This window comes from Barbus barbus (assembly GCF_936440315.1).
Source record: "Barbus barbus genome assembly, chromosome: 29".
NCBI classification, from domain to species: Eukaryota; Metazoa; Chordata; class Actinopteri; order Cypriniformes; family Cyprinidae; genus Barbus; species Barbus barbus.
This window is the reverse complement of record NC_136757.1, coordinates 16947197-16962304: the sequence shown is the minus strand read 5'-3', so window position 1 is coordinate 16962304 and position 15108 is coordinate 16947197. Positions and strand designations below refer to the sequence as shown.

The window sequence follows — 15108 nt, the reverse complement described above, 5'->3', positions numbered from 1 at the left end:
AGGGCCAGCAGGCTACCCATGGTACCAGATGGCTGCTTTATAAACAATTTAACATTTTTTTTTTCCAGAGAAGATTCAGATACAATTATGAGAGCCATAATTCACTAGGGACTCCTCTTACTACTCTCTGTGTTGGCCTTTTGCCTGGAGGAAATGTGAACTGCAATCATTCTTGCTTTCTGTACTTTTGTGGGATGTATCTGGGTCAGACAAAAATAAGCAAGCTGAAGAGAGTAACACAAACACACACAAAGGAATCTCCCCATGTCTCTTTCCATCATTCATCTCGTTTCGTCACCCTGTTGTGTTTTTAAGTATCTCATTTTCTTTCCTTCTCAGACCAAAGTGTAAACAAATAAAAATTTAATAAAAGAAGATGAAAAAAAAAGATTAATACAAGCACGAAGTCGCTTGTCAGTGATGCAAATCGCAAATCCTTTTGTGCCTAAAATCCAAAAAGGTCATGGTAGTGACCTAGAAAAACAAGATTTCACAGTATATCTATAAGCTACTGAGGAGTGTGTGTGAGTGTGTGTTAATGTGTGTTAGACGGATTGTGCAGCCCTCAGCTATGTAGAGCTAGCAGTAAATGAGCATCATGGTAGTCTGTGCGAGCTGTTTGAATCTGGTCCTTGGATAGATGCCCAATCTCATAACAGGTCATTTTCTTTGTGTGGAGCTTCTGTCACTATAATTCCTTGTATGTGTAAACATACTTGGCCAATAAAGCTCATTCTGATTCTGATTCAGAAACAGAAAACCATGCAGAGAAAGAAAGGGTGACTCTGAATAAAAAGGAATATAGGAATATAGAAAATATAGTATAGGCAATTATCCAACACAAATATGCATTGTTAGGCTATAAAATATCATAATATTACGTTTAACTAAAGTAGCGCAGATTATGTCAAATCTCTTGGTCAAAATATCTATATTTTAAATGTATTGCCTGAATCATACAACAAACAAAACTTTTCTAGCATTACAAACTGTGTCAGACTGCAATTCATGGCAACATTTAAAGGGTTAGTTTACCTAAAAATGAAAATTCTGTCATTAAATACTCACCTTCATGTTGTTCATGACCCGTAAGACCTTCGTTCATCTTCGGAACACAAGATATTTTTGATTAAATCTGAGAGCATGCGCAAATCAGATTACATTGATTACGTTCTGGGGAAAGGGCACATACGTTGTGGTACTCTCCAAAATGGCAGAAGACGTTAAATCTGGGAGAAGAATTGTTGAATAAATTATGTTATTTTTGTTTTCTTTCCGCTCAAAAAGTATTCTCGTAGCTTCATAAAACTGAAGTTGAACCACTGATGTCACATGGACTGTTTTACCAATGTCCTTACTATGTTTCTGGGTCTGGGAACATTTCAGTTGTGTTGCTGTCCATGCAGGGTCAGAGAGCTCTCAGATTTCATCAAAAATATCTTATTATATATTGTGTTTTTTTTTTTTTTTTTTTTGCTGCTTTGTACATTGGTTATTGGCTATTTCTTGTTATTTTGTTTTTATTACCTGTGTCCTGTCCTGTTACTGTCTTTCTGTTGCACTGTGGAGCTTGTCACTACAACAAATTCCTTGTATGTGTAAACATACTTGGCCAATAAAGCTCATTCTGATTCTGATTCGTCTTCTTCTTAATTTGTGTTCCGAAGATGAACGAAGGTCTTACGGGTTTGGAATGACATGAGGGTGAGTAATTTATGACAGAATTTTCATTTTTGGGTGAACTATCCCTTTAAAAAAAATTGCATTCAGCATTGCCACAAGGGGTGCTATAGCTATCTCATCAGTTTTTATTAGGTCGACATGAATCAATTAATAAAAAAGTTAATATTTTTAAAAGATTACAATGGTGCATGGATTTTTTTTTATACAAATAATGTGCATGGATGATTTATAATAAATACTGCAATATTACAAAAAAAAGGTGAAGAATTGTCCATTTTGATTTCACAGTCTTTCATTGTGACATTTTGCATTGTGACCTAAATTAGCATTTTTATGAAATATTATAACATTAAAACTACATCAGCAAATTATGTGAAATCTCTCGATGTCTTTGGCTCAATCGCAGTACCCAAGCCTGATTTCAGTGTGCGCTTATGGTGATGTGGTCAGAGTGACGCCGTGTTTGTGTCCGTGAGCTTCAGTGAGCTGGTGTTCTCCAGCGTTTGAGACAGACTGTCCAATTCAAGCCAGGTTTACTGTTCTGTTGCTCTTCCTATTCAAACTCATTCTTCAAAGCCTCCAGCTCATGCTCTCTCCTTCATCATCTCCTGCCAGGTCTTTATTTGCCCCACTGAGGCCATTATAAGCACACACAGACACACCCACTCAAGAAGGCAATATGAAATTCAGATTTGGAGTCTATTATAAAACAACTTCAAGGGAACATGAACAGAGGTTTAGGTACCATTTACAGCAGTGGATTAATGAGTTTAAAAAAAAGGCTAAAAAACGAATTAGCTGGTGCAGCTGGGGTTGTAAAATCTATTAATGACACAGTGTGATGTTTGGCTATAAAACGTCTGGCAGTCAAGTCTGTGGTGAATGGCATTAGTTCAGGCCTGGAGTCAAACGCATACATGCACATACACACAAAGGGGATAATGGCAGTACTAGTCCCAAAGGAAAATACACTGACAGATCTGTGAGTACAGTACAATGAGAATCAGCTGTTTTACGAATTATTAATGAACACAAGCCCAGTGAGACTATTGATTCAAGCAGCTGCCAGTAAAGTGAGAAAATGAGCAGCTTTCTGATGAAACTCGCTTTACTCATTCAGAAACAGGACTGCAGATCTGGGCTGACAGCTGTATGTGTGAGTTTCAAAGTTAACCCTAAATTGTCAAAAGTTTATTTAAAAATTAAATGCATTCAAACAATTTATGACACTAGGGAAAACCAATTTCTGATTGGTCAATCACGTCAAGCATTAGACCACTGTATATCAGTACGCTCATCCGGTAAATAAAACCGGATGGCGCTACTTTCAAGTATTACACCGCGGATTTGCGTTCTGTTGTTGTTTCATACAAACGCAACTGTGGCACCAGCTTGAGCATTATTTATCTACTGTAATAGTGGAAGTGGTCGCGCAGGTCTTAGCCTAAGTATTAGTGTAGTAAATAGTGTTGCTGATCTTGTTGATGATTGTTTTGCACTGTTTGGACATGGACTTTTTTAGTGGAAGCTTTAAGGTAGGCCTAATATACAGGTAAAATATAAATATTAATAATACTAATAATAACTTAAAACTATTAATAAATCCTCCTGGACTATATGTTAGCTCTTACTCCAGGGTTTCCCAAATTGGGGTTTGTGAGTTGATGAACAGCTAATAATGGATGAAATCATAGAAATGTAAAATTTTAATTAATTATTTACAAATAAAAACATAAATCTAAATAAAACACACTTAGAAATTTTATTTGATTACCTGCATGTCGTGTGACCTTTAACTGACATCTGAAAAATGAGAACTATGAACATGCAAATGTACCATGAATTATTGAAATGTTAACCTAAAATATCAGGAGGTACTTTAAATTGAATGTCCAGAGGGTTAGTTAAGGTTTGAGAATGCCTTACTCTGCATGTTTGTTCCCTGCAGATCAAACCCATGACCTTACCAGCTGAGCTACAGGAGACAAGTTCAGTTCATTTGTTTGTTAGAACAATACATTGAAGTATAAGAATACTTGAATGACCTGAATTACAAGAAGACACAACCGTCTTCTTCCACATCTGGAACCAATACCTCACTAAAACTGCACTGGCTTTGAGACACGTCAAGGATAGATGCTGGGTGGACCACGACTGCATCTGTTCAGTGTGAGGTAAGGCAGATAGAAAGAGAGGGTAGTCAAGAAACATCTGCTCTGCCAAATTCAAGGGATAGTGAAATCACTGTATTTCTGAATGTAATTATGAATTTCTTTGGATTTGGCTCAGACAGAGAGCTTTATGTTGTCCCACCCAGGAGTCACGAATGAATTCACTGAAAGGTAAAGGGTATGAGAGAATCTTAACCTTGGACAAAATGCACTGACAGATAATTAGACAGAACTGATTAGGTCTCATGATGTGCCTTGATAAACATTTAGTTTATCCAAGTTATTCTGTCATGTTGTAAATGATTTTGAAATGGATTATGTATTTAACATTCTGAGTCAGTCCTTACTAAGCTAATTTACAGAAAGACATAAACTCAGATGAATGAACACAGAAAGACAGCAACAACTAGAATGTAAACAAGTTAAACAGGGCAACGCCTAAGCAGAAGAACGAGACAATGCAGCATTATTTTGTTCATGCACCCAGTATTTTCCCCCCATTAAAACTGATTACACCTAAATAATTGATTAGTATTTTTGTTCTGTATATTCACATGAGACTTATTAGTGGTGTATTAAAGCTGGTCTCATTTTCATTCTCCCCATTGAACCCTACAGTTCACTGAGTGTTGGATTGAGCACAGTGCACTGCTGTACATGTTACACCCTGATAAAGGGGGAAAATAGACATTAATAAATGAAGAAACGACTCGTACGGTTGTCTCTGCATCAGTCTGTATTGGCTGTGATGCACAGCACAGCTTGTGTCAGCCACAACCTGCCACCTTCGATCTCCCACTAAAAAAATTCCACTTAAATCATATTAATTTGAACTCTTTTTCTCTTTTTTTTATTACAGTCGAATCACATTGATTCCGTCATGTGTATATAATTATTTTGATCTTTTTAACCTCTACACACAGCGCTAGTGTGATCTGTGTGTAGTGTGTATCTGTTGAATTGCATCTCTCTCAGTCAAGGCCTGAGGAGAGAGCTAATAGAACAATAGAGTTAACAGATGCCAGTGAAGGGAATACTTTAGCCTTGTTTTCTTCATAACACATCTCCTACAGCTAACTGTAATTTAAGTCAGAATTTGGATTGCTTTTCTGTCAGTTTTCATGAACAGATCTGTTAGGGGTTTGATCTAAAAGTAAAGTCTCTCTTTCTGTGTTCTTTCTTTGAACACAGGGTGCCTCAAGGCAATTTCACTGAGCTATTTCCTGATCTCTTTTTCAGCCTCTGTCTGTTTTTGAGGGTGTAGTGACCCATATAGGTAGAACTTGCGCATTACATCATACTCGCAAGCTACAGGGTACATCAAATCAACCTCACCAACCACTGCCATTTCTATTCAGATTAAGTACTTTTGTCCTTTAATGAATCCATGTGCAATGGGAGTGGGCGCCGTTTAGCTGTGAACAAACATAATACAAAATCTGTAGTTTGCATTGATATTACACTGTTAGTTTTTGTTACTATAACACTGACATTGATCATACTGGCTGTGTGTAATTTTATCAATTTAGTGCTTTGGCAATGTAAACCCACCCAGATCTTTCAGTTGTAATACTCGCTTTCAGCCAGCAGATGAAAATCTTTGTTCATTAATTGAACTGACCTGGCTTATCTCACTGCAAACCATGAATGAAACTGAAACACAGTTGGTGAGGTTGAACTTTGAACTTCTCACCGGTCTTTATTCCACAACATTTATTTAACTTTATTCATCAAATAAATCACATATTATATTTTGTTGTTTTTGAGTCTTGTTCAAAAAAATGAAGGTTGTTGACACAGAATACATTATGCATTTAATGCATGTTAGAAGACAATCAAAAAGCATGATGCTCTGTGTGAACTGCCAACCCTTGGGTTAAAGAAATATGCTTTGTACATTTTTCATGGTTCAGTAAACATTGGTGAAATCTGCAGGAAGTTCTGAGGATCAATAAGAAATCGGAGACAACAGAGAGATTTTCTTATTCCATCTCCTCAGTTTACTTTGTCCTTGTGTTTGGGCATCTAGGGACATCCTCGCCTTCCTAACATTTCATGCATTCTTTCTTTCTTGAGTATCTCTCACAGGAGGTCGTTTTGCATTCTGTCAGTTGTCTCACTGGAATTTCACTCTGAACGGTGCTGGGGACTTATTTGCTGAAGACGTGGCTCTGCTTCTGCATAGACATGACATGCCCCATAACTCTCTGCCTGTCCACTGGAAAAGGGTGTGGAGGTGCTGACATCCATATTGTTGCACTGCTGAAAGTTCTGCACCTGCCGGTCCTTTATTCCTGGTGTGGGACTGGCCTTACTATGGCTCAAACAAATCCTGTGACGGATGGTTTGAGTATCCTTACTCAGTGACTTGCGAAAGTTGGGTTTGAAGAGAAGATAAACCATAGGGTTGTAAATGGTGGAAGATTTGGCCAGGATGGCTGCCAGCGCAAAGGCGGTGGGTGGGACCTGCTCATTGGCGCTGAACGCAGCCCACATGGCAACAATGGCATACGGGCTCCAAGCCATGAGGAAGCCAACACACACAGCCACTGAGAGCTAAAAAGAAAACACACCACATACACTTAGTCGACATGCAATAAAATAGAAAGATTTGTTTTTAAATATTTTGAGATCATATTTTGACCTCTGTAAACCATATTCTCACACACATACACACTACTTCAGGAAGAATGCATTAAATTGATCAAAAGTGATAGTGCTAAAATTTATTTTCTTGCTTAGTATTTTTGTCTTATTTTCCAGTACAAATAGTTTAACATTCTTTAAACACGATTCATTTACTTGAGAAGCAAAGTGACTTAAGATATTAAGTCTTGTTTAATGAAAAATTACTAGGATTAACTGAGTTTACACTTAAAACAAGATAAATAATAATAATAATTCAAGAGGGAAAACAAGATTATTTTCCTTATCCCTTGGAAGTTTTTTGTCTTGCTTTAATTTTCCAAAAAACAAGACTTGGACTTCTCCTCCTTAAGTAAATGCATCTTGATTTAAGAATTTGTAGATATTTGTAATGGAAAACAAGGTAAAAATACTAAGTAAGAAAGTATTTTTTTTGCAATGAAGACATTTGATGTCATGAGCATTTATGTTACATTTATTATGTTACAAAATATTTCAATAAAAAAAATGCTGATCCTTTGAATGATCTTTTATGTAAGAATAATCCTGAAAAAAAAAAAACAACCTGAAAATATTCTACCAAAGCTCTCAACTGTAGGGTACTATGCAAGCTGCTCTATTCCTTTATTATCAGTATTACTGCATATATTAGGTGTGTCTGTTGAAGACCCAGATTGCCAAATGTTTGTAAATGTATGCAATGTACACATATGTTTAGAGGGGACATTTGTGCCTCGGTAATCAACATTCAGCACCATCATATTCAACAGTGCAGTTACACAAGGGTACGGTATATCAGGACTTCATGACACAGTTTTGAAAAATAAGGCTGGGACAGCCAAAGGTACAGCCAGCCCTTGTCCAGAAGACAGAGGATGGGTAATCAGCATAACGTTTTGAGGGACATTAGGTACATACTCAGCAATAGCATCACGTTCATGCTGTCTGCGCCACAGGGCAATAAAATACGGTATATTTGCACAGTGTGATAGTGTGGACGCCATATGTGTTTTTGTATACTTTTATGTCCCAGGGGTTGATCTGTATTAAAATCAACAGATTTTTTGCTATATAAAGGTCACTGTAAACACAAAAAAACAACAATGAACCCATAAAGCTTACTTACCTTGACAATAAGAGCATGTGCGTTGGCCACTTTGGTTTGTGGTGAGACGTGCTGTTGAACAGCTTGGCGAGACCCCCTCACTGTGAGCAGGATGAAGGTGTACGAGAGGATGATGATGGTACAGGGAACAACGTAACAAAAGATAAAGAGACTGATGATGTAAGACATGGCAAGGGCATCCTGGTATGGAGTGTACCTTGGAACACAGAATGTGGAAAAAGCATGATTGCAGAATCTGTTTACGTATATATTTCACATATTAATGCTAAAATGTTTGTGGTCGTACCAGTTTATGCAGCAGGCGGTTCCGTACGGTTCTGGTCCAAAACTCCCCCAGCGGGCCAAAGGTCCCACAGCAAAGACAGATGCGTAACACCAAACCCCAACCACCATCACACAAGCATGACTGGATGAGAATTTGTTACCTGTGGAAACATGGACCGCATGACTAAATATTTTTACGAAAAAATGATCTGACTGGTCAAGGTGGCTAATTGGTCTGCCTGATTCTCCTGACACAGGTCTGAACAGTTGGAATTATTTTAATTTCATCTCCCACAGAGACAGAAGAAAGAAATGACCTGGTGTTTCAAGCTCCAGCAACCCCTTAAATGTGTGCTCATTATCTGCGCTTCTTCTTTCCTTCTTTGGTTCATTTTTAAGCACTCCATCTATCCTATTTTGTCTAATTTTCTCTACATGCTCTGTTTTGTTCCATGTTTCCTCTCTTATCTTTTTCATCTTTATTTATTTTTTGTCTCTTTCCATTTGTTTTAAACTCTGATTCTTGCGTATTTAAGCCAGAGGGGCTTTTTATTTCACAGTGAACTGAATGTGACAGTTTTTAGAATCTTTAGACAGAACACGGCGCTAGCAGTCCAAAACACTCAGACCTGAGTCCGCCGTATGAGATGAGATTGATCCCAAAAAATCTCACATTCAAGAGAACAGTATCATTTTACACTATGTTAATTGTTAATATTTATCTAGAAGAATCCTAGAAATGCATATTTACCATGTCAAGGCCTAGTGGTCCTGAAATTAGAAGCAGGAACCAAAATAAACAGTCACCAAATTAAAAATTGTCTTTGACAAGTAAATAGAGTTACTCAGAAGTAAGTCTGTAATTTTATTCAGAGTTGCAACATTGTTTATAGTGAAGTCAAATTTAAGACATAAAATTAGAAAGACATTTGTTTTTACTGACTTTTAACTCAGTGGAAAACTTTATCTATGATATCTTAAGTTATTTGTCTTCAGATTTACTTATAATGTTATATATGTAAAATATTTCTCACATAAATCAACAACAACAAAAGAAAGTGTGACAAAATCACAATGTTTATTAATGTTATTTGGCAGGTTGTGTTTTACTAAGAGAGAGACTCATCTTATTGTTATACCATACTTAAAATAAGAAATAGTAAACAGTAACACTTTGTAATTGTTTATAAAATAGTAGTTTGGTTAAAGGGTGACAGAAGAGCATCATACCGTAATTTGGGACGCAGACTTTGAGACAGCATACTGACGACAAAGCAGTCAGGTTTGTTAGGCTGCATAAGCCAAATAAAACTCCGCACACAGCATAGCACAGACATACTACCTCCCCAAACAACCACCTACAGAGAAAAAAGAGAGATCATCTTACTGTTTTTGCTGAACTCTGAAACACCCCTTTTCTTTATTTTTACTTTAGAACCATGATACTTTACTGAAAAATACATCAAACAGTATCAGGGATGTGCAGGGAGAATGAGAGAGTGCTGAAGCTTACTTGCTAAGCTATACCACAAGCCACTAACAAAGATTAGCTAACTACATTAACACTAATTAAGGTAACAATATCTTTTGTATAAATATATTTTTTAATTCTGTAATTTCAGCATTTATCTGGCATCAAAAACATAAAAAATTGAACTTTGAGACAATAACTAATAAACCTAGAAAGCACTAAATTATAAAATGCTTTCATAAAAACATAAGTGCTGAATAACAGTGCAACACTTTTGAACCTTTATTTCTGAATGAAATGTTTCACTAAAATGAATCAGACCTCTCAACCCTACAATGTGGAATAGGGGCAGAGCACACTTGTATATTAACACTTTTATAAATGTAATTTCTGATATTTTACAGAAACATAAATTGTAATATTGTGAAGTATCTCTCTATTTTTATTTCATAAATTTTTTTGGTATATTAGAGTGACGAACAGTGTGAAGCAGGATCTCACCTGTGTGCTAGAGCAGATGGGATGGCCAGAGGAAACAGAGACAGGGTCATCCCTAGATCACTCACAGACAAGTTCACGACGAAAAACTCTGCTGGCTTCAGAGATGACCTTTTACGGTAGGCTACAAATAGCAGCATGCCATTTCCCAGGAGCGACAAGACGCCTGGGTGAGAAAACGAGATCTATTCACTCCCATCTATTCATCTTTTCATCAAAGTAGCTACTGAATTTGTAAAGCTATTGAAAATGTGCCCCTGACAGTGTGACATCTCCATCCCATAGCTGACAAACCTGTCACATGAAGACACCATTTGATCCTAGAAATTGGAAATGCTAAGCAAACCCAACTAGGTACGGTGTCTCAAGTATTCTAGAATAACAATGATCCTTATTTCTTTTAACAGACTGAAGTTGGATCAACCCATGAGCTTCAATTATCCATGCAATTTGTCTGCCGCATCGGAGGCATAATTAAAGTTCTCACTTCTAAAGAAATGAACAGACCAGAACAATTGCACACATCCATACCAAGTGGTTTCAAGGGAAAAAAGACCAAATTACACCTAAAAATGGTGGACATAAAATTTATTTTTTCAAAAAAATCTGTACTTTATCAGAGTATTTAGTGTAATTTGTAATGTGTAATTTTTAGAGTATTTGCATGTAAAATCATAAAAGGCCACCCCATTCTCTTTCCCAAAGTAATTATATCTGTGGCCATATCTGGAAAATAGATTTTAGAATATAAATTTGATAATTTGACCACAGGCAGGGTAAGCAACAGAAGGAGGTTAATAGCAGGTGAACCATTTCACCTCTGAATTATTCATAAAGAATAAAGGTATGCAAAGTCATTGGGGTGTTGAGTGTTGTCCTGCTCTGAATAAATCACATATGAAGATGTAGAAGACAGCAGAACTTTACTGAGGTTGTGGACTCACAGAACACTGAATAAAGTGATCCCATGAGGATGTCATGTTGTCTGGAGATTGTGGATACAAACAGGACGGTTTTTGACACATTGCCCATCTGTGGGGAAGAAATAGAATGTGTCAGATACAGTTTCAAACAGAACTTCAAATGCATCTCTGACTGTTCTCAGATGCATTGGCTTTAGATTGTGAACTTTGTATGATTGTATGACTTTTTTTAACACAAAAGGAGATATTATATACCAGAATGGCCATGTCTTTAGCAAAAAAAAAAAAACAATCATTGTTCTACTCGAGCTTTGAATAGGTCTGAGTTACAAACTTTTGAAAGAGTTTGCAACTAAAGGTTCCTCTGAGATGTTTCACATTCTACTTCATGTTTTTCCTGGACAAGTATTCTATTTCCTCCTCTCTCTCAGTCTCTTCTTGATGTACTTGTGGCTCTTCTAATTATGACATATCTGTCAAGTGTTCAACACTTCAATCAATTAACATTTGGCTAAATTTAGACCTTTCACTGTAGCAGGCAAATTTCCAGTATTAATCAGTGAGTTATTTGGCTCTGGTTGAACAGTTTGACAGGTCAGCTGTGTGTTCATTCATACTGTGCATGGTCAGTGAGACAGTCTAATTGACAAGGTTGGTAAACTTGTTGATTTGGGCTCTATGAACAATTGTGTTTTTATGTGATTTTTATTTTCTTTTAGCGGGTGTCTTTTATACCATCACTCTATGTGTGACACATGATAATTGTTCTACTTTGTACAACTACTTTATACCATTATAAACTAAATTATTATTTGGTTGTAATCCACTAATTCTTTGTGGCTAATATAATCATAATATAGTAGCTGTTGCGTTATTTTTATTGTTTAAAAAAATTCAATGTTCAGTATTTCAGTAAAGAACATTTTGTGCAATGGAATGGTTTTATGGATGTTAAAGGTTCTTCATGGAACCGTAGATGCCAATGAAGAACCTTTTAAGAGTGAGAAGAACATGTTTTAAATAAGCCTAAACCTCATTTTCTCCCTAATGTGTTTTCATTCTTTTCTCTCGTGTAAAGCCCCAGACAACAGGCCATTTTGGTTTGGATTCATTTGACCTAGGAAAGCCTATAGACTAAAAGCCCAGCTGGATTTTGCTTTCAACCATTTTTGTCTCATCATTTTCACCGTATATATATATTTTTTTTCTCGCTGGCCAGGGTCCTTGATGTATAAGCAGACAGCTCTTTTTGAATTGACCCTGCCGACTGCTTTTAAACCCTAAACACACTCCTAGATTCCATTTCTGTAAGAATGCACATCCCCTGCTGCCATGTCATTTATTAACTCAAAGCCAGACTGCTACAATTGCCAACATTTTCTTGATAATTGCTAATGCTCCCCACCTCTCCTCACTTAACCTCTCCTGACATTTCCTATCCTTTTTTGAGTTGAAAAGAGAAACATATTTTTTTTAGATGATGGTATAGCCATAAGCAGGGTCACTTCTCTTAATAAGAACAACAATATAATAAAATACGTAGCTTGTGTTTTTGATCAATTTCTTTTTCCCTTCATTCATCCCTTTGCAACACTGACCACTACCACACAAATGTGGTGATGTGGTTTTGTCCATAAAAAGACAAAGCGTACTTCTACACTCTCAGAAAAAAAAGTACAAAAGCTGTCACTGGGGCGGTACCTTTTTAAAAAAGCACACTTTTGTACCTTATTTGCCCCTGAAGGATGCACATATAAATGTTACTTATGTACCTTTTGTAAAAGTACCGCCCCTTTGACAGCTTTTGAACTTTTTTTTCTGAGGGAGTTTATATAAGCCATATTCTCTCTGAAATGATGTACCTTTGAAAGACACATTTCCTCTGGATGGTCTACATTTACATTACATTTATCCAATACATTCATGTAGCAATGTGATGTACAAATGAAGAAAAATACAAGCAGCTTTTGAATTTCTCATAAAGGAGCCAACAATACAAGCCATAATAGATCGGAATAGAATACAATTTTCTCATTTTGTTTTTTCATAATAGTATTATAAAATTAGTTTATAAAATTATTATAAAATATTATTAATAATGTTATTTTTTGTTTATGAACATGAAATATGATAAATATAATATTTTTATAATGATAGGACCACATGTAATCAAACACGTTAAGTGTATTTGTAACATGATGCTTCAGCAAGGTATCAACATGCCAGTTTATCTTGTAGACTGATTCACAGCCTCCTTAGGGACCATTTATGCTATGACTATGTGTAAGAATAATTAAAAATTAAATAAAAAAGGTGTTTCCAATATCAAAACCTCAGCATTAACAGAAACCAGTTTAATTCACAGAATAACTTAAACTAAGCCTTACGACAGTAATGTAGAGCAAAAGTGAAATAAATTGATGATTTTTTCCGTCAAGAGCAAGCAACATAAAAATCAGCAAATAAAATGTATTTACATTCAATAAGATATTTGGATTCAAAAACACGTTTATCACAAAACCATTCAAATATTCCTTTCAAAAAGCTCATACATAACAGTAACCCCCCTTAATACTCGCCACAGAATAACAGTGAGCCCAGCGCAGTGATGCCTAGTTTATGCAATCCTATATTTCCACTCAATCATAAACCTCAGACAGAACTTACCTTCCAGTGGAGAGTGTGTGCTTGACTACCCACATGGAGTCCAGGTAGAATCCAAAGTATGGTAAAACTCACACACACAAACAGAATGAAGGACAGATCATGACAGAGACACTGAAAGACATAAAAGAGGAATATCAAATTCAGAGAGCTTGATCCCTGGTGCTCGCTGCTGGAGAATGAGCTGGAGAATGGCGGTCAGTCCGCTTTGACAGTGAGCAACTCTACAACTGATTCTTGATGTGAAGGACTCACATAATCCGAACAGACTCAGAGTCAGAAAGCCACAGTACTGACGTCTGATGTTGATTAGAAAGCACACACTCTCTGCTACTAGTCCTCTCGCTTTTTCTCTCCATCCCTCTCCTTTTCTCTCTCGCTCTGCTCTTCTTTTTCCCCGTCCCCTTGTTTTTGACCCTCCTCCCCATTCCCATTTTATGGGTAGACACTTTCTCTCTTTGCCTCTATCTGTCTGATTTTTTTGGTACTTCACTGAAACGGACACATTTTCCTCACATTTTTCCTCACATTTTTCCTCCTCCTCATGCTATTAAAGATTGGTATGTATGATTATGTCTTTTGATCCAATCATTCACTAATTGCCTGTTCTTTCTCTTGTTTTTTCTTCTTTTTTTAAGATTTATTTTGGCTTCTTTTGTTTGCCATTATTGTTATAGAACAGCAGGAAGTGAAGTAGAACAGAGAGGGGGCGGGATTTGTAAAGGTCCTCAAGCTGGGATTCGAACTCGGGACACAAGTAAATCTTCCGTGATGCGATTAGCTTTCGGAAAAAAACATTGTTCATCAAGACAATCCAAAAAGTGTTCCGGGGGTTCTTTTGATCCGACATCCAAGACATGCTTCAAAGCAATCCGTCTCAATGGATCCCATGCGTTTTTAATAGAATCTGAAGTGCGGTGGGGATTACAGCAAGAAACAGCCACCTACGATGAGGTGCTTTAGATAGGGAGATTTTGTACTGGGAAATGATGCATATTATATCATAACTTCATAATTCTTCATAAACATGCATACAGATGAGCAAAACTTTCAGGATTAGGCCTGGAATGAGCCAAGGATATTTCAAGGAACATTATCAAAACATATCTGCATTCATTTTAAAATCCAATCCCTGTCACTAGTTTCAGATCATTCCACTAATTAATTTAATCAAAACACTATTAAAATGTTACAGTGAGGTAAACATCTGAAGGTCTAAACAACCAGAATGATCTCCTATGACATCCACAGGTCTAACAAGCAAAGACAAGTAAGATATTTAACATTATTCAACAGGTACATCCGGTTCTCTAATCTGATTGGCTGTTCCAAGAGTGCTGCTATTTTTACAGCATGTGACTGTTTGCATGTTTGCATATTCCAGACTAGTCTCAGCCTCAGACGTCACGCCCACAGACCGCTGGCTGAACATCTGATGCATACGGCACACAAAAGTTGAAACACTTCAGGAGTTTCGAAGTCGTCAGCGGATTGGTTGAATTATACAGGATTTCCGGGAGACGTGTGTGTCGCATTCTTTAACATTCCGCCTGGAAACAAAGATGCCGAGAAGAGAACACTCATGATGGGTTTGGTGCACACAGGGATAAAAAGTACCCCATGTATACAATGAAATATACTGCTGTATTTTTGATGTTGTGG

The 15108-nt window shown here is 36.8% G+C and overlaps 1 protein-coding gene across 1 annotated transcript; it reads right to left on the bottom strand.

Moving 5' to 3' along the window:
* Positions 1-5523: 5523 nt before the first annotated feature.
* On the bottom strand, positions 5524-13829 carry LOC306849559 (opsin-5-like). The gene is made up of 7 exons (XM_079384685.1): positions 13450-13829; positions 10804-10891; positions 9863-10025; positions 9121-9248; positions 7913-8051; positions 7627-7822; positions 5524-6410 (listed from the first exon to the last, which is right to left on the bottom strand). The coding sequence occupies exons 2-7, from the start codon at positions 10889-10891 to the stop codon at positions 5982-5984; spliced, it is 1143 nt and encodes a 380-aa protein (XP_079240811.1). The 5' UTR covers positions 13450-13829; the 3' UTR covers positions 5524-5981.
* Between the last annotated feature and the right edge of the window lie 1279 nt (positions 13830-15108).